Below are 24,773 nucleotides of genomic sequence, written 5' to 3' on the forward strand. Positions count from 1 at the left end.
GATTCTCAGAATGTACCCAGAAGGCTAGGGGAGAGAAGAGACCAACAGGGACAGAGTTTGGCAATAATTAGCAGAGAGAGGTCCTACATGTGCAGACCCATCAGAGCAAAGGTTGTAGAGGTGACCAGGAACTACAGCAGTGAGAGAAAAGACTCAAGCTTAGATGAGAGGAAAAGGGAAATAAGGGGGGGGGGGCGTCTTAGGAGAAAGACTACTAGAAACAAAGCTTATACAGGTAAGCAGGAGTGACAGCAGTATGTATGAGACTACATTTCACACAATGCTTTGCTCACACACTGGCAGGAAGACTGCAGCATTATAGTTCTATGAAGTGAGAATAACATTCATCTTGGAGCTATACTATAAATTAGCATGACGCTGCCGGGGGCAGAACAGTTAGTCTTGAAACTGTGCTTATAGCTTTTCACATGTGAAACTTCTAGGGGGGGTGGTGACCTGGGAGGGGCATGGGCAGGTGAGGGATGTGCCCAGGATTAGTGCGCATGGGTTATAGGATCGGGCATGCACAATGGCTGGTGTAAATGGTCAGGTCTAAAATCACACGTGTACGTGAACGCTTATGCTAGTATAGTATAACAGCAATTGCACATGCAATTAGTGTTATAAAACACAGTAAACCTGAATTTTACAGGGAGCCTAACTTTAGATGCCTGTTATGAGAATTTACAAACACCCCCCCCCCCCCAATCTCCGGTGTTTCCATTTTGGTCACCTCATCTCAAAAAAGATACAGGAGACCTGGTGTGAAGAAGGGAACCAAACTGATAGAAGGGATAGGGTGGTTCCCTTATTGACGGGCTCTTCAGACTGGAGAAGGCTGATAGCGGATACAATAGCTTATAAAATCATGAAAAGGGCGGAAGGGGTAATGGGGAGTGACTTGTTTACCCTTTTAAATAACAGTAAAATATGGGGACACTCCAAGAAACAAATACATTTAAAACAAATCGGAGAAAACACAATTAAGCAACTGCTAAAAGATGTGGTTGAGACAATTAAGATAAATCCCTTCTAAATTTTAGATATCACCAGTAGATTTGGAAGCCATTTTGAAAGACTTAACAGGGTATCAACATATTTAAAGGCTATGTATCTAAATATATTTTAAAAGGGTTTAGATAAGTTCCTGGAGAAAAAGTCAATAACTCATGATTGGAACGGCCAATCTGTGTTACACAATTTATTTTCCTAATGGCCAACCATCCCTCCTCCCTCTCTGTTAGCTTGGAGGTCACCCATGTGTTAAGAATATGCTGCCTGCTTGTCCTGGGATAAAGCACAGTTACTTACCGTTAACAGGTGTTATCCAGGGACAGCAGGCAGATATTCTTACGTCCCACCCACCTCCCCGGGTTGGCTTCTTAGCTGGCTTATCTTAACTGGGGACCACGCACTCCTCCGTCGGGCGGGAAGGCACTCGCGCATGCGCGGTGCGGCCAACTAGAACTTTCTAGTAAAAAGTGTCCGTACCGGGGCTCCGTCGGTGACGTCACCCATGCGTTAAGAATATCTGCCTGCTGTCCCTGGATAACACCTGTTACGGTAAGTAACTGTGCTATTTGGTGAAGTCACTGCTTATCCCCAAGAATGAGCAGCAAGGAATGAATGTACGCATTGGTATCCTGGATTGATCACTCTTGGAAACATAATATGGGCTTGAAGGACACATTTCTCTGTCATCAACAACAAAGCTGGAACCTTCAAGGCAATGCATCTTTGTACTGCTGATGGTGTCAGGTCGAAAGCACGCCGGGACAAAGGCGCGCGCAGACAATTGAGCGCAGCGCGGAGGCGTGCGCCACAGAAAATTACTGTTTTTAGGGCTCTGACGGGAGGGGGGTGGGGGGGAACCCCCCCCCCCACTTTACTTAATAGAGATCGCGCTGCGTTGTGGGGGCGTTGGGGGGGTTTGGGGGGTTGTAACCCCACATTTTACTGAAAACTTCACTCTTTCCCTGTTTTTAGGGAAAAAGTTAAGTTTACAGTAAAATGTGGAGGGTTACAACCCCCCAAGCCCCCCACAACGCCGGCGCGATCGCTATTAAGTAAACGGGGGGGAGGGGCTCCCCAACAAAACCCTCCGTCGGAGCCCCTAAAAACTGTAATTTTCTTCGGCACGCACCTCCGTCTTGCGCTCAGTTGTCGGCGCGCGCCTTTGTCTTTCGCGGGGTTGTCTATGAACCCTGCTGATGGAAAACAAGAAGTTCCCGGGACTCTAAACTTCCTATAGCATCAACGTCCTTCTGGATGGAAAGCTTGAAGGCAGCCCTGTCCCAAACAAAGGCCCTTTAGTGCCAAGTCAAGGCCAATGCCAAATTTTGTGCTACTTCCAAGACATCCCGCTGTTTAACCTCTGTAAAACCAGAGTGTTGGGGGTGGGGGCTTGTGCCATCCAACCGCCTTAAGCTCAATCAACTAGTTTGCGATTTCCAGATAGTCGTGGTATTGTGAGAGGTCCTGAAAGAAGTCGTTGGGGTTCTTCCTGCAGCCGAGATTGCAAAAACAGGCGTTGATCCACATCACGCTCCGGGAGAAACTGCTGCCATCAGGGCACTGAAAGCTCACCTCAATGGTCTTGGATTTGTACGGAGTACAGCATCTGGCATCTGTGCACATGCCACAGTATTTTGGCCTGTACAAGGCTTTGCTCACACAGCCAGATAAGGTGAAGTTTGTTGGCTCTTCAGATCTGTAAACTGCCAAGCACTGCTTCCCGGGCTAAGGGAGGAATGGGGGGGGGAGAAATAGAGAGTGAAAAGATAAATGGATCAAACTCCCAAGTTCTTCCTGCAACTCTGAACTGTACAAATCTATAAAAATCGAATAGGAGACTCAAAAAGAGCAAACTTTTACATCTACCCCACAACTCGCATAGCATCAAAAAAGAACAACACCAGGGCTGTGATTATGCACGTCTCTTCTTCAGAAATGAGTAAAAACACTCCAATTGTTCTTTCATGGACCTCTTAGTCTTCTAGTTTCTATACCAAAATGATGACAGAGATTCACTATTCGCAGCTTCTTCTCGGCATCCCATTGGTTGAGTGGATTACTAAAATTGCTCACAAAACCTAAAACTAACCAAGGAGAGGAACATCAGAAACTTTACATGGGAAGAGGATCATGGGGGTCTCTTATAGCACATAGCTATTTCAAAACCCACTTCATCAATCCCAGTACTTTAATCTCATCACAGAGTCAGAATAAGGTATACACTTCCCCCCTCCCCAGTTGCGGTTTCAGTAATCGCAATTTCACATTTTCGCAATTTTTTGTGGAGGGGGAAAATAGAAGAAAAAAAACATTGTTAAGTCTTCCCCCCAGCATCCCGGCCTTACCTGGTGGTCTAGCGGGCTTTCGGGGCAGGAGCGATCTTCCTACGCTCCTGCCCCGTGCAGATCGCCATTAGGAAATAGCTGTAGGGAGTTCCCATCGTAGTCTCGAGAGACTACGGAAACTCACAGCAGCCATTTCCTATTGGCGATCTGCACGGGGCAGGAGCGTAGGAAGATCGCTCCTGCCCCGAAAGCCCGCTAGACCACCAGTTAAGGCTGGGAAGGCGGGAGGGAGGCGGTGGGTCAGAGCTGGATATTCACGGTTTTTCGCCATTCGCGGTCCGGCTCTGCCCCTATGCCCCGCAAATCCGGAGGGAGAAGTGTAAATATACAGAGACTCGCTAGTGAGGAGATATTACTGGTCACATTTCACCATTATTCTACTGAAGGCTATGTTTAGGACTCTCGCCATGGAGCTTCCATTACTCTTTTTAATGTAGCTTGCTAAAATCAGTGACCACATTTATTGCAAGTTTTATCTTTTAACGGGGGCCGTTATTGGTCACTCGTGCAATGACTTTGTCCGTTACAGGCCCAATGTGAGTAGGACGTTCACCACGTTTTGAAGAAACTTGAAATCGCATCTATTGCGGGAAGATTGTACATAATTGTATTGTGTAAAAATAATAAAACAATCGATCAGTTTATCTTACTCTTAATTTTGTGATTGATTATGGAGGTTTCTTGTAAACGGAAGGGAATGGTTTCATGAGGCACTGCCTTTCCGCGATGCAACAAAACCATTTTCGTATTACGGGTACTTTTTCTTTCTTCCTAGAGAGCTCGCAATCTAACCCCCTCTCCTTTACTAACGCATAGCACGGGTTTTAGCGCCGGCAGCGGCGGTAATGGCTCCGACGCTCATAGGAAGCAGTTGCCGTCGCTACAACCCATACTACGCGTTCGTAAAGGGAGGGGATAAGCCTTTGTGCCTGGGGCAATGAGGATTAAGTGACTTGCCTCAGCTCACACTTTTTCCCATTGTAGTGAAATGCAATTTACATTTAGATACTTTGTGCCAGCGAGGTCATAACAGTAGTACCTATTTACTTAAAATACAGCAAATTACATATAATTGGAAGGATTGGAGGAGATTAAATTATAACTTTTGGTGGAATTCTTTATGCTATATCTATAAAATGGAAAGATTTATTGCTTTAGAAAGGGGATACTTTAAGAAATTTCAGGATGTGTGGAAACCATTAACAAAATATTGTAAGGATTAAGTAAAATTATTTCCCTTTTAATTATCAGTTCAGGATATAGGGAGGGGGGTATTTTTCTTATTACATATATTATATAATAATGGAAGATATGGATGGGAGGGATGGGAAAGGGGAAGGGATAAAATTTATATAATGTACCAATGATTGTTTATAAGTGATATATTTATTGTTACTGTGAATGAATATATTTTACACTTAATGTAATTTTGAAAATGAATAAAGAATATTTAAAAAAAAAAATAAAATAAAATACAATACAACTTCTTATATCCTGCAATTTTCAACAGGGAATCACTGCGGCTTACAGCAAGATGGGTTACATTTGTGGCACAGTCTTATTGATAAACGAGTTTAATATTGCTAGGTTGGTTTAAGGCAGGGGTGTCCAATGTCGGTCCTCGAGGACCGCAATCCAGTCGGGTTTTCAGGATTTCCCCAATGAATATGCATTGAAAGCAGTGCATGCAAATAGATCTCATGCATATTCATTGGGGAAATCCTGAAAACCCGATTGGACTGCGGCCCTCGAGGACCGACATTGGACAACACTGGTTTAAGGGATGGAATTCTGTGGGATGAAGAGGGCTGGGAAGAATTGAGTCTTCTGGGGGAAGAGAGATGTTTTAAATAGTTTCCTGAACAGGCAGATGTCGCAGATAGGCAACCACAAAGCATAAATGTGCGATTACGTCCTGCCTGTACTCTAGAATAAAGACTAGCTTACTGTCTCCTATTGCAGGGGTTCTTAAACCTGTCCGGGGGGGATGCCCAGCCAGTTGGGTTTTCAAGATATCCCTAATGAATATGCATGAAGTAGATTTGCATATAACAGAGGTGACAGGCATGCAAATCTATCTCATGCATATTCATTAGGGATATCTTGAAAACGTGACTGGCTGGGGTCTCCCAGGACAGATTTAAGAACCACTATCCTATTGCATCAGTTAAAAGATTATATGACTGGTTCATAAGATATAACCGTTGAAGAAGATCTCCATTTTTGGCTTGCCTCTTGCTCCATTAAACATCAGTTTGTGCCCTGTTGTCGCGTCAACATAGTATACTATACTCGTAGTTTCATCCTTTAGAATTATTTACTTAACGCTAATATAGCCCTCTCGTTCTCTCTACCTAAGGACAGGTTGTTCACCCTCTCCAAGGTAGGGAGAACGAGAGGGCACTCTCTAAAATTGAAAGGGGATAGATTCCGTACAAACGTAAGGAAGTTCTTCTTCACCCAGAGAGTGATAGAGAACTGGAACTCTTCTACGGAGGCTGTTATAGGGGAAAACACTCTCCAGGGATTCAAGACAAAGTTGGACAAGTTCCTGCTGAACCAGAACGAACGCAGGTAGGGCTGGTCTCGGCTAGGGCACAGGTCTTTGACCTGGGGGCCACCACGTGAGCAGACTGCTGGGCGCGATGGACCACTGGTCTGACCCAGCAGCGGCAATTCTTATGTTCTTATAGGGATTTAGTTTCCCCTACCCTATGGAATAATTTATTTATTTATTTATTTTGGGGGGGGGGGTCATGTGAGATCAGGGCTCAAAACTTTGAGCTCCTTTTACTAAGGTGCGCTAGCGTTTTTAGTGCATGCAGGAAATTACCACGCGCTACACTTCTAGAATGCCAGCTCAATGCTGGCGTTAAGGTCTAGTGCGTGTGGCAATGCAGCGTGCGATATTCCGCGTGTTAAAGCCCTAGCGCACCTTGCCCTTTATTTGTTCATCACAGCTTTTGTTCTATGGTAATTTGTGGCTCTGTAGTTTATATGGGTTTTAATTGACAGGTTGGAACTGATGTACTGCAGTTAATTTTTTTTCTCATGTTTTCTCTCTTCTTTGATTGTATATTGTAACTATTTTTCTGTTTTATTTTTGTTTAACAGTTTACGGTTATTTATGATTTGATCTACTGTAAAGTCTGGTGAGCGGTTTAATTTGGTTCACAATAAGATCACAATAGATAAAATTGGAAAGGAAATCTATAAAAACTAGGAACGGTCTCTCAAATGTTGCCACAAAGAACAACAGATCAGCTCGTGCAAATAGACGCAGACAAACTATCCATGTGAACACCCTGGGCTTTGCATAAATGTCTGTAAAAACCACTTAGATATCGATGACGATGAACGGTATATCAAATAAACTTTAAAAGATGGATGAAAACAACCAGGGCAGGATTAACCAATAGGCCCAGTAGGCACGTGCCTAGGGCCTGAAATGGTCAGGGGGGGGGCCCAATGAAGGAGGGCATCAACATTATTTTTCCAAACGGCAATGGGCCCCTCCAGCATCGATCGGCAATGTGCCCCTCCCCCATCGACGGAAAGTAAGACAAGCAAGCAACGCGGGTAAGAAAGGCAACGGGAACTGTAATTTTGTAAGCGGTGCTGCTTGCCCAAAGCTTCCTGCTGACGCAGCTTCCTGTTTCCACCTGGGACACATGGTGGTGCGGGGCAGGGGAGCCCAGTGTACTTGTGTGCCTACGGGCCCTCGAAGAATTAATCCTGCCCTGGTTGCAACCCAATCCTACCTTGATGTGTTTTGTTATGTCCACCTCACATGGCCGCATATTGCAAAGCCGCCTCTCCTTGCCCAGCCTGCACTGCTCATTGTCATTGGAAATCCGGGTTGATATGCCCAAGCCGCACGTTTTGGAGCATGGACTCCAGGGAGTGGTCTGAGCAATGCAGTTCTTGTGCCATGATTCATTTTCTCCTGTTTAGATAACAAGAAAGGAACAAAAAGGGGAAGTTATAATCTGCCAAATATGTTTTCTAATGTACGAGGGTCATTATGTTCTTATGAGGAGACTGAGAGGGGACATGATCGAAACATTCAAGACATTGAAGGGAATTGACTTAGTAGAGAAAGAGAGATTGTTCACCCTCTCCAAGGTGGAGAGAACAAGAGGGCACTCACTAAAGTTAAAAGGGGATGGATTCCGTACAAATGTATAGAAGTTGTTCTTCACCGAGAGAGTGGTAGAAATCTGGAACGCTCTTCCGGAAGCTGTTATAGGGGAAAAAGCACCCTCCAGGGATTCAAGAAAAGGTTAGACAAGTTCCTGCTGAACCAGAACGTAAGCAGGTAAGGCTGGTCTCAGTTAGGACACTGGTCTTTGACCAAAGAGCTGCCGCGTGAGTGGACTGCTGGGCACGATGGACCACTGGTCTGGCCCAGCAGCGGCAATTCTAATGTTCTTATTTCATGAATAAGACACACTATTTTTTTAAATTTACATGTGTTGTATTTTTTCAAGTATTTCTTTACAATCCTTCAATATAGTCTCCCTGCTTTGCAATGACCGAAACCCAACGTTCGGGAAGCTTCATTATTCCATCCAAGACACCATTTTAGTTCAGTTGCCGGCGGATGAAAGCTCTTCCAGAGATGCAAAACGATGTCCAATCATAGGTTGATTCAACTTTGGAAAGAGGTCGAAATCTGGTGGACTCGTGTCTGTACTGTAGGGAGTATAAGGTAGCACCTCCCAGCCGTATTCGTGTAGTTTTTCAATGACGAGTGGAGAGCTCCATCTTCCCCACGACCAAAACAATTTCGACGAGCTCAATCAAAAGTCAAAGAAACGATTTTTGCTTATGATCACGAAGGCTTCATCCTTACAGACAAAGTTCCATGTGGAAGAAGTGTCACAGCAGCGTATTATCGTGATTTTTTTACAGAAAAATGCACAAAACCCGACCTCAGTTGCTCTTGGCTGGGCCACTCGTTCTTCACGTCAACGCTCGCCCGCACATAGGGAATGTCGTCATTGAAAAACTACGCAAATACGGCTGGGAGGTGTTACCTCACGCTCCCTACAGTCTAGCTTTTTTTCAATTTGTTTCATTAATGGCTGTGCGCTAATGTTTGCAGCAGTGCTAAGTCATTAAAAAAAATTAGCATGGGAGCACATACCACCATTTATCTTCCACCCACGTCAACACTTCCTTTCATTTAAATACCGACCCCAATTTGCATGCACAATTTAACAAGCCTAATTGGCAAGGGGAGAGTGTGGTACAGTGGTTAAAGCAACAGCCTCAGCACCCTGGGGTTGTGGGTTCAAACTAGGGTTATCAGATTTTCCTTCAGAAAAAATCCAGACCCATGGCCACACCCCCAGGACCGCCCAGTTTCCCATGTCATGCCCTGTCCCGCCTCCCAGCCCCGCCCCCAGATGGCATGCATGGACGTGACATCACCATGTCGCCCCTTCCCAACATGATTTTGTTGGGAAGCTTTTCAAAACCCAGACGTCCGGTAACCCTAGTTCAAGCCCATGCTGCTCTTTGTGACCCTGGGCAACTCACTTAATCCCCCCCCATTGCCCCAGATACATTAGATCAGGCGTCCCCAAAGTCCCTCCTTGAGGGCCAAATCCAGTCGGGTTTTCAGGATTTCCCCCATGAATATGCATTGAAAGCCGTGCATGCACATAGATCTCATGCTTATTCATGGGGGAAATCCTGAAAACCCAACTGGATTGCGGCCCTCAAGGAGGGACTTTGGGGGACCCCTGCATTAGATAGATTGTGAGCCCATCAGGACAGACAGGGGAAAAAGCTTGAGTACCTGAATAAACTTATGTAAACCGTTCTGGGAGAACGGTATAGAAAGTTTAAAAAAACCAAAATTAACACCTCAGAATTGATTGTAATTGCACTAATTAGAGGTTATGTCGACAACTTGGTAGGTGCATTCTATAAAGTGATGTACATTAATTCTAACGTGTGAATCTAAAAAGTGAGAATGGCTATTTATGACCGATGCGCACACAAGTTAGGTGCAAGTTTTTAGGCCTGGTTTTCCTCAGCCTAAACAGGTGCACCTAAAAGTTACGACACACACTGGCATTTAGTGTAATTCTATAAGCTACGGATACCTTTTATAGATTTGCACTAATCACCATTCTAGTCGGCACCGATTTTTTTTGGGGCGCCATATAGAGAATATGTGCCTGTATCACTTACACACCTATTCACAAAACAGTGCTTAGTCACTTCGCTAAGGGTAGGGTTGAATGGCCATTTTTCTCAGTGGAGCAGGGTAAATAGTGGTGTGCCTCAGGGATCTGTGCTGGGACCGGTGCTATTTAACTTATTTATAAATGATCTCAAAATCGGAACGACGAGCGAGGTGATTCAATTTGTACATGACACTAAACAGTTCAAAGTTGTTAAAATTACTGGAACCTTGCGCCAGAACTGAATAGAGGAGAGGGATGGGACCTTGTATGCTGTCTTTTTGCAGATTTACAACCACACTCAAAGCGGTTTACATACAGGCACTTCACGCATTTTCTCTATCTACCCTGGCAGGCTCAAAGTCTATCTAATGCATCTGGGGCAGTGGAGGATTAAGTGACTTGCCCAGGATCACAAGGAGCAGGGCAGGGTTTGAACCCACAACCTCAGGGTGTTGAGGCTGTAGCTCTAACCACTGCGCCACACTCTCCTCCAATGCAATACTAGCAGTAAGCCAAGTATGGAACAATGAAACCATTGTGACATCACTGATGCGGTTGGATCACAATCTGAGCTCTGGAATGTTGCTACTATTTGGGTCTCTGCCAGGCATTATGACATCAGGGAAAGGGATTAGGACTTGTATACCGCCTTTTTGTAGTTTTACAACCACACTCAAAGCAGTTTACATACAGATACCTCAAGCATCTCCCCTATCTGTCTCAGTGGGGCAGTGGAGGATTAAGTGACTTGCCCAGGGTCACAAGGAGCAGTGCAGGGTTTGAGGCTGTAGTTAACCACTGTGCCACACTCTCCTCTGTGGCAGGGGAGGGGCACCATTGTCCCGGGCGTTGCTTGCCCTTACTATGCCACTGTTTGTAAGTGTCATTTCCTCAGAGATAGGGAAGACATTATGTGCATCGGCAGACCCTTCCCTTTCCCATCCATGCCTGTTTCAAGGTGATTAGAACACTAATGTTCCAGGTACATCCGTATGGAACAACTTTTATGTCACTTCCTGCTAAAATAGAGAACTCGCGCATATTTTTAGCCATACCTGAGGGCACATGCCTTGGCGAAGTCTTCCGGATTTTTCTGGAATCATCACATATCCACTGCTCGCAGCATTTGCCAGGTATTTTGACTATCTTTGGGTTCTGGCACCAGACGAGGGGCGGCTGTGAGTTGATGCACATCGGGATGCATCCTACGGCCCCATTAATACAGGTGCAGTTATATTTGCAGTTGGGCTGGAAACTTTCCCCATTTCGGTACCTGACATCATTCAGAACACAGCCCATTCCGACCAGTGCTAGGAAAAATTAACATTGGGGAAAACAAACTATTTGACAATATTTAATATTAGATTAACATTTTTTTTTTTTAAAAAACAAAAGGGCCCTATTTATAAAGTGTGGTAAGATTTTTTTTCCAGTTAAAATAAGTATCAAAATTAACATTCAGTAACTGCAATTTTCCCATATGGACACTAGGTGGCATGAACTGGTTCATAGTAACATAGTAACATAGTAGATGACGGCAGATAAAGACCCGAATGGTCCATCCAGTCTGCCCAACCTGATTCAATTTAATTTTTTTTTTTTTTTCTTCTTAGCTATTTCTGGGCGAGAATCCAAAGCTTTACCCGGTACTGTGCTTGGGTTCCAACTGCCGAAATCTCTGTTAAGACTTACTCCAGCCCATCTACACCCTCCCAGCCATTGAAGCCCTCCCCTGCCCATCCTCCTCCAAACGGCCATGCACAGACACAGGACCCCCAGGCCAGTCGGGTTTTCAGGATAGCCCTAATGAATATGTGTGGAGCAGATATGCATGCCTGGCACCTCCATTATATGCAGATCTCTCTCATGCATATTCATTAGGGCTATCTTGAAAACCCGACTGGCCCGGTGGTCCTCCAGGACAGGGTTGGGAACCACTGTTTTAAACGACATTATGGTGGTTTTGGCATATTTCACCCTAGTTATGCATGCTGAAGGTCTTTGAAAGATAGGGTTTTACACCACACACACACACACATATATATATATACTAGTCTTTAAGCCCATTAAATTAACGGGTGCTAGAATAGATGTCTGTCTGTCTCTCTGGCCCCGTCTGTCATTCTTTCTTTCTCTCTCTCTATCCTTGGCTAGTGTTTGTCTTGGGGGGGGGGAGGTTTTTTTCTCTCTTTCTCTGCTGTCTGTCTGTGGCCCCCTGTCTTTCTTTCTGTATGTCTCTCTGTCTTTCTCCCTGGCCCTCCTGCCTACCTGTATTTATCTATTGTCTCTCTGGCCCCCTGTCTGTTTGTCTTTCTTTATGTCTGTCTCTCTCCCTGGCCCCCCTGTCTTTCTTTCTGTATGTCTCTCTGTCTTTCTCCCTTGCCCCCTGCCTACCTGTATTTATCTGTTGTTCCATTCCTGACTGTCTCTCCGTGGCCCCCTTCTGTCTCCCTACCCCCTCCCAAAAGCAAGCCCGTTACATTAACGGGTGCCCTGTGCAGCAGCATTAGCGTTTCCTCTACCCCCCTTTCCCTTCCCGCGGTCCCGACTACAAAGCTGGTGATTCCAGCAGCGTGTGCAGCAGTCTACACACGCTGCTTCGGGTCCTTCTACTGCCCTGATTTACTCTCATCAGAGACGCGGCAGAGCAAATCAGGGCAGTAGAAGGGCCCGAAGCAGCGTGTGAAGACTGCTGCACACGCTGGAATCGCAAGGTTCGTAGTCGGGTCCGCGGGAAGGGAAGGGAGGCAAAGGACTCGGGTCCCGGGCGGCGGGGTCAGTTTTTCGGTTCGTCCCGGGGGGGGAGGGGAAGGAGGCGCTCTTTGTGCCCCAGTCCCGGCTTGTGGAGGCGATCGTCGGCTGGCTGGGAGCAGGTTTGTGGAGGCGACTGTCAGCGTCTAAAGAAACTTCCGTATTGTGAGATGGTGAGCAGGGAAGCTTGTCTGGTGAGCATGCGCACTCATGCCACCGCGACAGATCAGGGAACATGCGGCGCGAGTGCGCATGCGCGCTTAGCATTTTATTATATATGATATATATATATATATATAATTAAAAAATTTCCAGCACTTGTGGATAAAGCATGTATGTATGTGGTAGGTAGGAGGATTGCAGCATAAATGATTACAACATTTTAATCCAGGATGTGGACCTAGAATGATATATAGATCATAAGAGGTCCTATGATCTGATCATTCAGTACAGTATGATATGCTCACCTCAAATCCCACGTGAAAGATTTATATAATTCTCCTGGATGGAAACGTTCATAAAATTGATATAACATAATATTTTGATGAGAATTTGTTGGAATGAGTGTAGAATGGCATTTATGTTACTAGCTATTCGTAGCACATTAAATAATTTTTTTTCAAAATATGACATACAAAGGTTTTGGTTGAACATCTTATTACCCCCTTTTCTCTTTATACATTGGAATAAATTCTTAACCGGGGGAGTATTTTACTGGAGACATTGAGCAAGTGGTTCTCTAGGGGCCTTAGTGCGACTCTCGCCCATCCCAGAATCTGTGCTGCAGACATTGCAATGTGTTTCCAGTTCGAGAATGACACGGGGACAAATTTGTCCCTGTCCCCGCAGGAACTGAATTTCCCCCTCCCCCGCAAGTTTTGTCACTCTCCCTGCCCCCATTCCTGTAAGCTCCGCCTTAACCACACAAGCCTCAAACACTTATGAGTTTAAAGTGTTTGAGGCGTGTCCAGACGAGGATGCAGTTTGCAGGAATGGGGCAGGGACAGGAAAAGAACTTGCGGGAACGGGATGGGAAAATGAGTTCCCGCGGGGACGGGGGGGGGGGGAGAAATGTTTCCCCCATATCATTCTCTATTTCCAGTTCTCTGTAGTTTCTCAAAGTGTCTCCTTGGGTTTGTAGGCGTTGCCCTGAAACAGGGGCATTACCCGAGTGAGACTGGTTTCCTAAGCAACTCAGGCTGATCTGTGCCACATGGTGTCAGGTCAAAAGCGTGCCGGGACAAAGGCGCGCGCAGACAATTGAGCGCAGCGCGGATGCGCGCCCCACAGAAAATTACTGTTTTTAGGGCTCTGACGGGGGGTTGTGGGGGGGAACTCCCTCACTTTACTTAATAGATATCGCGCTGCATTGTGGGGGCATTGTGGGGGGTTGTAACCCCCCACATTTTACTGAAAACTTCACTTTTTCCCTGTTTTTAGGGAAAAAGTTAAATTTACAGTAAAATGTGGAGGGTTACAACCCCCCCAAACCCCCCACAACGCCGGCGCGATCTCTGTTAAGTAAACTGGGGGGGCTCCCCAACAAAAACCCCCGTCGGAGCCCCTAAAAACTGTAATTTTCTTCGGCGCGCGCCTCCGTCTTGCGCTCAGTTGTTGGCGCGCGCCTTTGTCTTTCGCGGGGTTGTCTATGAACCGTGCCACATAAATGCATGCGAGAATATGTGTGAGACTTACGTGTGCACACTCCTATTTCGTACCTAGGCCTGTCTCTGCTGTAGTCGCAGTAGAGTCCCTTGTGAGGGTCACAGGTGTCGGCCTCGGTGCAGGTTTCTCCCAGCTGCTTGGCGCAGGTTTTGCAGCAATTGCACCCATCCACGATCAGGCTGACGCCCATGGGACAGCGAGGCAAGGACTCGGGGCACTCACAGGGCCACTTGCAATACTGAGTGCGGTTGTAGATCTCCGTCATGGCCGCTGCGGGTGGCACCTTGGTGACGTTCTGTGCTGTGACCTAGGAAAGCAGAGCAGGGGACCCACATAAGGGCAGTCCTGGTTGCTGAGATTCTTTCAGGTAATCCATGTATGTTTCTGTACACTTTAATCCAGGGATTGCCTTTCATGCAAACCCTCTCCCCTCCCCCCCCCCCCAGCACCACCCCCACCAAAACAAAACATTTTCTCTCTGTTAATTTCAACATCTTTTCTGCTTACCCTCCCGGACAGTATAGCTGAGCAGTTCAGGAAATCCCGGTTAGCTCAAGGGGCTGGTGGAGCAGTTTATTTATGAGACATCTTCAATTTTGCTCATTGACTGGCATGGACCTCCACCATAATGGTAACTGCCGCCCCTCCTGCCAGCTGAAATGCACCAGCTCTGGGATATGTCTAATGATAAGTGGCTCCAACAGACAAAGGGGTTCTGAGTAGAGAATGACACGGTGACAAAATTCATCACCGTCCCCGTCCCCGCGGATAACCGCGGGAAATAATCCCATGTCATTTTCTAGTGTCTGTTTCAACCTCGGTCCTTCTACACCAGCATTCTTCAAAGCCATTCATACTCTGATTCTTATGTGAGCCAAGGATAATGAAGCCATTGTGACATCACTGATGTGATTGGCTCTTAGGCACTGGTGGAATGAGGCATTATGACATCACAATATCTGCTCTGGATACCAGAGACTGTCATTCTGTAGTGTCTGTTTCAACCTCAGTCCTTCTACACCAGCATTCTTCAAAGCAAAGCTTGCGGGTCAGTGGTTGTGCCGAATTATACTCTGATTCTTCCCTCTCTCCATAAAGAATGACATGAAGATGGTTTCCCGCGGTTATCTGCAGGGACAGGAACAGTGATGAATTTTGTCACCGTGTCATTCTCTAGTTCTGAGTTTGGATGCATCATGCAAGGATGTGCAATGCTATGGCTTAGGTCACAGGGTTGGCTCAATGTTATCCTATTTTATCTCATTTTTTGATAAAGGACTCATGCCACATTTCACTTCATGGATTTAAAATCTCGCCATCTTATTTTCTCAAAGTTAAACAGTATCGTACCACTTCATTTTGAGACCTTATAAGGTTAAAAAATCCTGTTCTAAAGTAAAAAGACAAAAGCACAAACTTACAAAAACGGAGGGAAAAAAAAACCTGAGCTCTCGGTGATCCTGATTTAGTACGAAGAATGGAAACTCCAACGGACCCTTGACAGGAAATTCTTTTCAAGTTTGGAAGAAAGACGCAACTGTGGATAGTGCTATTATGATAAGTGAATGTGTCTATGATTTTGAGAACTAAGAAATATGAATTGTCAGTTGAAGAGATGAAGAAACTGGATGTGCTAAGTGAGAGATAGTAGATTGAGGGGCCACCAAAAAGTTCTCAACCCAACGAAGAAGAGAATGATGCGGAGCCATGAAACTTTCCAAGTTATTCCACACTTTTCTTGGTACTTTTCATGTCATATCATATCAATGAAACGCAAAGTGTCAAGAAAAGTGTGGAATAACTTGGAAAGTTTCATGGCTCTGCATCATTTTCTTCTTGGTTGGGCTGAGAATGTTTCAGTAGCCCCTCGTATTGTGATGTCATAATGCCTCATTCCACCAATGCCTAAGAGCCAGCCTCATCAGTGATGTCACAATGGCTTGATTTCCCTATACTTGTGCCCATTTGCCTGATGCATTTGCCTCATTGAAACAAAAAGTGTCAAGAAAAGTGTGGATTAACTTGTATGTTTTGTGGCTCCGCATCATTCTCTTCTTGGTTGGGTTGAGAACGTTTCAGTGGCCCCTCATATTGTGATGTCATAATGCCTCATTCCACCAATGCCTAAGAGCCAGCCTCATCAGTGATGTCACAATGGCTTGGTTTCCCTATACTTGTGCCTATTTGCTAGATGCATTTGCCTCATTGAAACAAAAAGTATCAAGAAAAAACTGTGGAGTAACTTGTAAGTTTTGTGGCTCCACATCATTCTCTTCTTGGTTGGGTTGAGAACTTTTCGGTGGCCCCTCGTATATGGAAGATTATTTGTTTGTTTCTTAACCCAGGTATAGTTTCCCCCCCCCCCCCCCATATATTTATTTAGATTGAAAATTAAAGAATGATGATTATTTAGAAACATGTTTCAAGTTTATTTAAAATTTGATTAATCGCTTAATTTTACTTCTAAGCGATGTACAAAAAAAAATAAAAAGTTTAAAAACAGTCAGGGTAGCACAATATATAAAACATGGACTTAACATACCAATACTTACATTGCCAACGGGAAGGGAGGTAAGAAATACAACAGGAAATAGGAAAGAAAGAAATACAGGAAAATCATAAGGGATTGAGAAAGGAAAAGGGGTCGCTGGGGCTCTGCTTTTCATCATTTGTTTTGTAAATTTGAGCTTTTGTCTTTTTACATTCTCACTTTCTTACAGAACAAGGTGATTTTAGGCTGATTTTCAGATTTCAGACTGTTTTCCCCACATATTATTTGATTTTTTTTTTTTAAGGGCTCCTTTTACAAAGGCGCGCTAGCGGTTTAACGCGCATAATAGCGCTTGCTAAACTGCTGGACGCGCTAGCCGCTACCCGCCTCCTCTTGAGCAGGCGGTAGTTTTTGGCCAGCGCGGGGGTTAGCATGTGATAAAAAGTCGCACGCGTTAACCCCGCTGGCGCACCTTTGTAAAAGGAGCCTTAAATGTGTTAAGCATGTAACAAAATAGACATTAGTATCTCTTTATACATCTGTAAATATTCTGCCATAGGAGCAACCAAAGCTGTAAAATGAGGGAAAAATAACCAACCACTCCTTGGTACACAGTTTCATCATCTCAGTGCTGCCCCAGCAAAATCTCAGTTGGGGGTTATTGTCTTTTATTTATAGACCACTAGCTGATGCCCCGGCGTTGCACGGGTATTTAATAATAGCAATAACACAGTAAACGGATTGAAATAAAGATACTTTATAGTGGTGAATGAAATTATTGTTTTACAGCTTAATAAAAAGTACAATATTCAAATTATAATGTGAAATATTTGACAAAATGAATACAATACAACTAACGCAAAACGTGATTATAAACAACAATTTTAGTTTCACCTCCTGGAGCAAGAACAAATAAATTCTTGCAAGCAACATAGAGTTGTGGGCCGTGAGACCCCCAGAACATATCACCCCAGGTAGTGAGGGATCTGCATACCAAGTTTCGTTCAAATCGGTCAAGCCGTTTGTGAATTACTGTGAGAATGGCAGCTCTTTACATTTTTTCCATTGACATGAATGGGTGAAATCTGACGTTCTGTTTGTAGCTCCGCCCACGTGTGCAGGTGGGCCGCGAGACCCCCAGAACATATCACCCCAGGTAGTGAGGGATCTGCATACCAAGTTTCGTTCAAATCGGTCAAGCCGTTTGTGAATTACTGTGAGAATGGCAGTTTTTTACATTTTTTCCATTGACATGAATGGGTGAAATCTGATTTTCTGTTTGTAGCTCCGCCCATGTGTGCAGGTGGGCCACGAGACTCCCAGAACATATCATCCCGGGTAGTGAGGGATCTGCATACCAAGTTTCGTTCAAATCGGTCAAGCCGTTTTTGCGTGATCGCAGCACATACATACATACATCCGATTTTATATATATAGATGTGGTTTACATTCAGGTACTCAAGCATTGTTCCCTGTCTGTCCTGGTGGGCTCACACTCTATCTAATGTATCTGGGGCAATGAGGGATTAAGTGATTTGCCCAGGGGTCACAAGGAGCAGTGTGGGATTTGAACCCACAACTTCAGGGTGCTGAGGCTGTAGCTCTAGCCACTGTGCCACACACTCCCATACTGTGGTACACTTTTCTCTATTACGCCCTATTCTATGATTCTCTCCCCTCCCCCACATCATCAGCCATGGGACTGGGAAGAAGTGAGGGTGGGATAGGCTTATTTGAATGCCTGTGACGAAGTTCTGACATGTTAAATGACGTAACCACTGTTTCTTTATTGTTCCACTGCTTTGTCTGGCCAAGAAAGACACAGTTTATTTTCCAGACCCCTTAGACCAGAGTTCTTCAACCACCGGTCCATGGACCAGTGCCGGTCCACAGAAATTTCCTGCCGGTCCACAGGGCCAGCATGTGCATCAGGCCCAAAACAGTGTTCTTCAACCACCGGTCCATGGTGCGATCAATGCAACGTTATCTTCGAGCCAGCTCCCTCTTCCTAACTGATTCATGCACAAAGCCACGGGCAGTGGCTCCTACGGGCATCCTGCGCCTGAACTGGAAGCCTTCTCTCTGACGTTGCAACGTCAGAGGGAAGGCTTCCAGATGAGGCACGGGACGTGCAAGATGCAATTAGTACTATTATGGGGGCGGGGTCTGGGGTGGAGATCGGGTAGAGATGGGCGGGTTCTGGCCCACAACTTAGCCTAGTGTTCTTCAACCGCCGGTCCACAGACCGATGCCGGTCCACAGAATAATTCTTTTATTTCTGCCAGTCCATAGGTGTAAAAAGGTTGAAAAACACTGCCTTAGACTACAACGTGTCAGAGAACAAAGGAAAGAAATGATTTTTGTACTATGGAAGTTATTTGGCTACTTAAAAAACAATCCAACCACAAATAATTTTTAAAAAAAGACCGCATTCATTGCATCTTACCATTCATTTTACAACAAATATATTTTCTTTATTTTTACCATTTCTAGCCCTAGTTTCTAAGGACGCAATATGCATGAAGGCACATCTACTACTCTCAATAATGTGCTATAATGGCGGTTCCCAAACTGTGCGTTGTGGCACCTTAGAATGCTGCAGCCAACTCAAAAGTGAACCATGGAATATTTTAAGGCCTCTCCCCGTGACCAAGCCAGAACCAACTCATCACTCTTTTTTGCCAGGCCTAGCCGTCTGTATACACATGCACAGAACTTCCAGATATGGCCACCATGAGCAGAAACCCTAAACCCAGTGTCATAGAACAAAGAGGGGGTGGGGGATGGACTGCCCCGGGTGCCATCTTGGTGGGGGTGCTGATGGAATTTTTCAATAGGACAATGTGACATGTTATACCGCCAGAATTGTTTGTGAGTGGTTCGCAGTGCACAACCAAAACTTCCCTGGCCTTCTAATACCCAGACCTTAACCCAATCGAGCACATTTGGGACCATCTCGGGGTTGACGACTGGATCCACCATGACATGTTTGACAAACTGAATCCACCACCACGCACCCGTCACGACCTGTTAGACGCACTGCAGTCTGCATGTCTCCCGATACCGCTAGCAACCACCCAGCATCTTAAAGTCACTCCCACGGCATCTGGCTGCCATCCGTGCCGCCAGAGGCGGTAGTAATGTGGGTCGACCATGTATCCTGAAAGCCCGGCTGGCTGGTGGTCCCGCGGGACAAGTTTGAGAACCACTGCTCTAGTACTAAGATCTACGGGAAATGAGAATTTTCTGTGTGACTTTTGTAATATGTCACAAGGGGGCAGCAAAGTCCAGGCAAGGAAAGTAATCAACCTACTTTAACAGATTCCAAGTACAGTACTTTCCAATTACTAAAGCAGACGTATCCGGTCCTTTCAGAAAACTCTATAGGTTTGAAAATGAAGAACTGAAGAAATAAAAAGTGACAGGATTTTGGCAGTCTTATCTTACTAGAAAATCGTAGGCATTTTAATGACTTCTTTACTACACAGACGAGTCAATCTAACAAAGAAAATTATTTTCCTTTTTGTTTCTACTTCTGAAAAATCTATTTAGTGGACCAAACAAATTGTCTTTGACAAAGAGATATTTTGAAAGGTTTTATTGTGGCTAGAGCTTCCATTTCAGATCCTAGGCACTTAATTATACATGCATAAAACATTCTTGACTTCTGAAGATTAAATAACAGAACTCTTAGTACCTTCTTTGACAAAAATTTCCTCTTGGATTTTCCATGATTGTGGCCCAATTCATATCTGTTTTGTGTCTGTATTATGTAATGTGTGGTGTCTGACCTATTTTCAACTGTTCATTGTGATATTATATTATAATTTATATTTGATACATTTCTTATGATTTTTAATACTGTGGGGGCTCATATAATAATAATTTAAAAAAAAGATATCCAAAAACCTCTAATCACCGAGATGTCCAAGTGACGGTTTTTGAAACCGTCTTTCTGGACATCTTACAAGGCATTCTAGCCGCTTTGCGTCCAAAGATCCAGAGGGTGTGTTGGAAGGCATGTTATGGGCAGGTTTTGGGTGTGTTTAGAGTGGGACGTCCTGCACCTTAATCAAACCTTTCCTAAGATGTCCTGGAGAGAACTTAGAGGTTCTGAGCAAGGCCTGTTTTCAAAGCATCTAAGAGCCAAAAAAGTATCTAAACGGACCAGATGATCATTGGAGGGATTAAGTTATGAACCCACCAACACCCACCAAAATTCTACTATACTGCCATATAGGTGCCACCTGCAGCCATAAGGGCTATTGGGGTGGTAGAAAGATGGATATACTAAGTTTGGGGTGAGCTTTGGAGGGTTCTAGTGAGATGTACACATGACACCATTTATGTGAAGTTCACAGCAGTGCCCTCTAAGGTGCCCCACTGTTCTATCAGCACGTCTATGTGGTCAGCCTATTACGGTGTCAGGTCAAAAGCGCGCCGGGACAAAGGCGTGAGCAGACAATTGAGCGCAGCGCGGAGGCGTGTGCCAAAGAAAATTACTGTTTTTAGGGCTCCGACGGGGGGGCGTGGGGAGGAACCCCCCCCCCACTTTACTTAATACAGATCGCGCCGCGTTGTGGGGGCGTTTGGGGGGTTGTAACCCCCCACATTTTATTGAAAACTTCACTTTTTCCCTGTTTTTAGGGAAAAAGTTAAGTTTACAGTAAAATGTGGGGGGTTACAACCCCCCAAAACGCCGGCGCGATTTGTATTAAGTAAACTGGGGGTGCTCCCCAACAAAAACCCCCGTCGGAGCCCCTAAAAACAGTAATTTTCTTCGGCACGCGCCTCCATCTTGCGCTCAGTTGTTGGCGCGCGCCTTTGTCTTCCGCGCTGTTGTCTATGAATCGCCTATTACAATGCTGGCCCCTCCCATGTCCAAATGGTCTAGATTTGGACATTGTAGTATAAAACAGGAGAGTCAAATCCACAAAACACAAGATCGCCAGACAAGAAGTGGAAATGTGCTATACAGACTGGTGGACTCAAATGTATTGCAAAAATGTCCTTTTAGCGCTTTAAATTTCACGGATAGCTGGCTAAGTCACACAAACTAGCCGGCTGTCTGGTATCCATTAAGGGCCCGATTCTGTAAATGGCGCCCGACGTTAGATCCCTATTGCTGCCTAACTTAATTGGCACTGATTGGCTGCACCGATTAAAAACCAAATTAAAGTGCAATTTTTTTTAACAAGGGCACCTAAGGGCGCCCTCAAAAAAAGGCTGCTGTTATCCTGCCTACAGAGGTGCCTTATGTCGCCTAAAACCACTCTAGGCATGGTTTACGCAGGAAGTGCCGTTAGACATCGTAAGGCACCTCTATAGGCACGATTCTCGTGAAAGCTAGGGGCCCGGAAACGTAGGCCTCGAAAACCCCTGGCCTACATTCCTGGCGCCTACCTAGCTGCGATCCTGCCAACAGCGCCGCTGTGTGATTGACAGGCGATCGGCAGCCATTATAACAGCTCCGTTTGCGGAATCTGTTCAATAAGTGCTAATATTCATCAAAAAGGCAACCAAGGAAAAAAACTCTGGAAAGCAGCCAAACCTATAATATAACAAAAAAAAAAAACAATTGGCAGAACCCTATATTAGCCTCTCAAAGAACAATTGCTTTATTTATTTAAATAAGAATTAATGAAGGTGAGATACCTCAGTACGGGCCAAAGTTGAGCATTTTAATACTGCTATATGGCTTTTTTAGCCCTGGGCAAAAGACTTATAGGTGTCCAGCACCAGGTTTTTAAAAAAAAAACTTCAATAAGACCTGCCCCATACATCAATCAAAAATAGTGAATATGAATAAACGCTCAGCAAGAGGCTTTACGAGGAAAATAGAGAGCCAAAAAGGAACGGCTCAAAAAGCCCCACCCCATTAAATAAATATTTTCAAAAGTGCTTATGTGCCAAAGAGATAAAAAGATATAAGAAAAAAAATCATAATTCATTGATTATTGCTCGCAGGGACTTATATATAAAAAATTTTGCGAATGAATTATGATTTTTTTTTTCTTATATCTTTTTATATCTTCAACACATAGGGCTCCTTTTACTAAGGTGCGCTAGCGTTTTTAGTGCACGCATAAGATTAGCGCGCGCTAGCTGAAAAATTACTGCTTAAAAGGAGGCGGTAGCAGCTATCACGCGGGGTATTTTAGCGCATGCTAAGCGCACACTAAAACCGCCAGCACGCCTTTGTAAAAGGAGCCCATACGCACTTTTGAAAATATTTATTTTGTTATATTATAGGTTTGGCAGTTTTCCAGAGTTTTTTCTTGGTTGCCTTTTTTGATGAATATTAGCACTTATTTATTTATTTTCTTTTCTATCCCGTCCTCCCTAAACAGTTCAGGACGGGTTACAGGTTAACATATATAATAATAATTGTATTTCTTATATACCGCCCTGTCAGTAGTTCCAGGCGGTTCACAATAGCATAATAAAAACATTCCAATAGATAAATACAATCGTATACACACTACTATGGGCAATTATACATCATGGTTAAAATACGACTTCAAACATACAAATGTTAATATCTCAATTAAAAATGCAACCTGGTTATAGGAAAATTAGGACATAGCATGATAAAATCTTTAAAATACTTATGGTAAAAATCAACATTCTTGATTATCAAATAGATGGGTTTTTAATAGTTTCCAGGGACGTACTGAGGGCTGTGTGAGAGATGCAGCCGCATGGGGTGCAAGGGAGGCAACAGTACCAAAATTGCTCCTCATCAATTTTCAGTGAACAGACGACAAAGAAAGGTACGGCAGACAAATGCACAAAATGCAGGCAAAGTTTATTTGGAACAAACAAACAGATTGTTGCGTACAAACAAACCGCACGGTCCATGTTTCGAACAACGCGTCTTGGGGTCCCAAAAAGTAGTGGTAACGAGGGACACGCAACAAATGCCTGATCTGTGTGTTGGTCATGGAAACAAATAGTCTGGGAGGGCGCACCAGGGCTTGAGTCCTGCCGATTCTAAATAACCACACCCTCTCCTCCCTGCTTCGGAGTAGGCATGGTCTTTTAAAGTTACCTCGAAAAGCTAAGGATGGGAGCACCCGCTTACTGACACCTGGGCCATCACTCCACTACATAACTTATTTAGGAGCAGGGGCTCTTGAAACTGCCTCGTGCTAAAAACAGAGGAGCATTTTGGCATCCTGCTACAGAGGAAGGATCAACACCCAATACATTTTTACCTAGACAACTTGTACTGGCCTAAATCAGATACATGTATTAGAGAATGACACGGGGAAAAAATCTGTCCCCGTCACCGCCCCGTCACCGGCCCACCATCCTCTGCACCGCCCCGTCACCGCCGATCCCTTCACCGCCCCGTCACCGTCACCCCTTTCACCGCCCCGTCACCGCCACTGCCATCCCATTCACCACCCCGTCACCGTCCCCGCTGCATCCATATAAGCCTTTTTCCTTTCACTCCCTCCTTCCAATTTGAGCCGGGAACACTAGCGATCGCACGGTCCCCGCGGCCACTACCTGCCTGCCCGGTCGATCCTGGTGTTTGGCCGGCTCTCTCCCTTCTCCTCACCTTGGTTTGTGGGTTTTCTTTTTCGGCAACCTGCGCGCTTTCCCAGGGAGCCGCACACGCGCAGCTGCTCAGTGTTCGATCTTCTGCTCTGCTGCAACTTCCTGTTTCCGGTTGCGTCAGAGCAGAAGATCGAGGCTGAGCAGCGGCGGGTGTGCGCGGCTTTCTGGTAGCGTGCGGGTCGCCGAGGAGGAGGATCTGCGGACTGGGGTGAGGAGAGGGGAGAGAGCTGGCTGGACACTGGAATCGATTGGGCGGGCGGGTGTGAGCTGCGGGGACCGCGCGATCCTTCATGCCTCACTGCGGGGGACAAGACCATTCACCGCCCCGCGGGCGGTGAATGGCCTTGTCCCCGTCGCCGCAGCGACTGCTAGTTTTCTTCCCCGTTTTCGGCGGGTGACCCGCGGCTAAAATGCGGTGGCCGCGGGTAAACCGCCACCGTGTCATTCTCTAACATGTATCCCTAGTAGGCTTAATCAAATAGACAAGTCTTAAGCTTTAGTCTAAAAGGTTGGTGGATATGTAAAGGAGTCTCCCAGGGGAGATGGTGGAAAAGGGGACTTATGTGAATTTAAGAAAGCAAAGGAGAAGTACAGAGGATTTCTAAAGGATTGTAGAGCCTAGTAGTATGAATGGATGGAAAGACTGGATAGGCTGTTAGGTCATCATCTGCAATCATTTCCTAGGGGACACCCGATGAAGTTACATGGAAATACTTTTAAAACCAATAGGAGGACATTTTT

At 45.2% G+C, this 24,773-nt stretch overlaps 1 protein-coding gene across 2 annotated transcripts in view; it reads right to left on the reverse strand.

The window, feature by feature from the left end:
* Window positions 1-2,097: 2,097 nt before the first annotated feature.
* Window positions 2,098-24,773, reverse strand: part of CCN4 (cellular communication network factor 4) — a 51,816-nt gene continuing 29,140 nt past the window's right edge. Inside the window, exons 2-5 of one of the 2 annotated variants that reach the window (XM_033929467.1) lie at window positions 14,006-14,282; window positions 10,615-10,869; window positions 7,121-7,305; window positions 2,098-2,739 (exon numbers count right to left, since the gene is read on the reverse strand). In XM_033929467.1, coding sequence (XP_033785358.1) covers window positions 2,437-2,739; window positions 7,121-7,305; window positions 10,615-10,869; window positions 14,006-14,282 — 1,020 coding nt within the window. In that variant the 3' untranslated portion in view covers window positions 2,098-2,436. Of the gene's footprint in view, window positions 2,740-7,120; window positions 7,306-10,614; window positions 10,870-14,005; window positions 14,283-24,773 lie in introns of those variants that run through there. The other variant, XM_033929468.1, reaches the window with a different exon arrangement.

This window comes from Geotrypetes seraphini, chromosome 2 (assembly GCF_902459505.1).
Source record: "Geotrypetes seraphini chromosome 2, aGeoSer1.1, whole genome shotgun sequence".
NCBI lineage: Eukaryota > Metazoa > Chordata > Amphibia > Gymnophiona > Dermophiidae > Geotrypetes > Geotrypetes seraphini.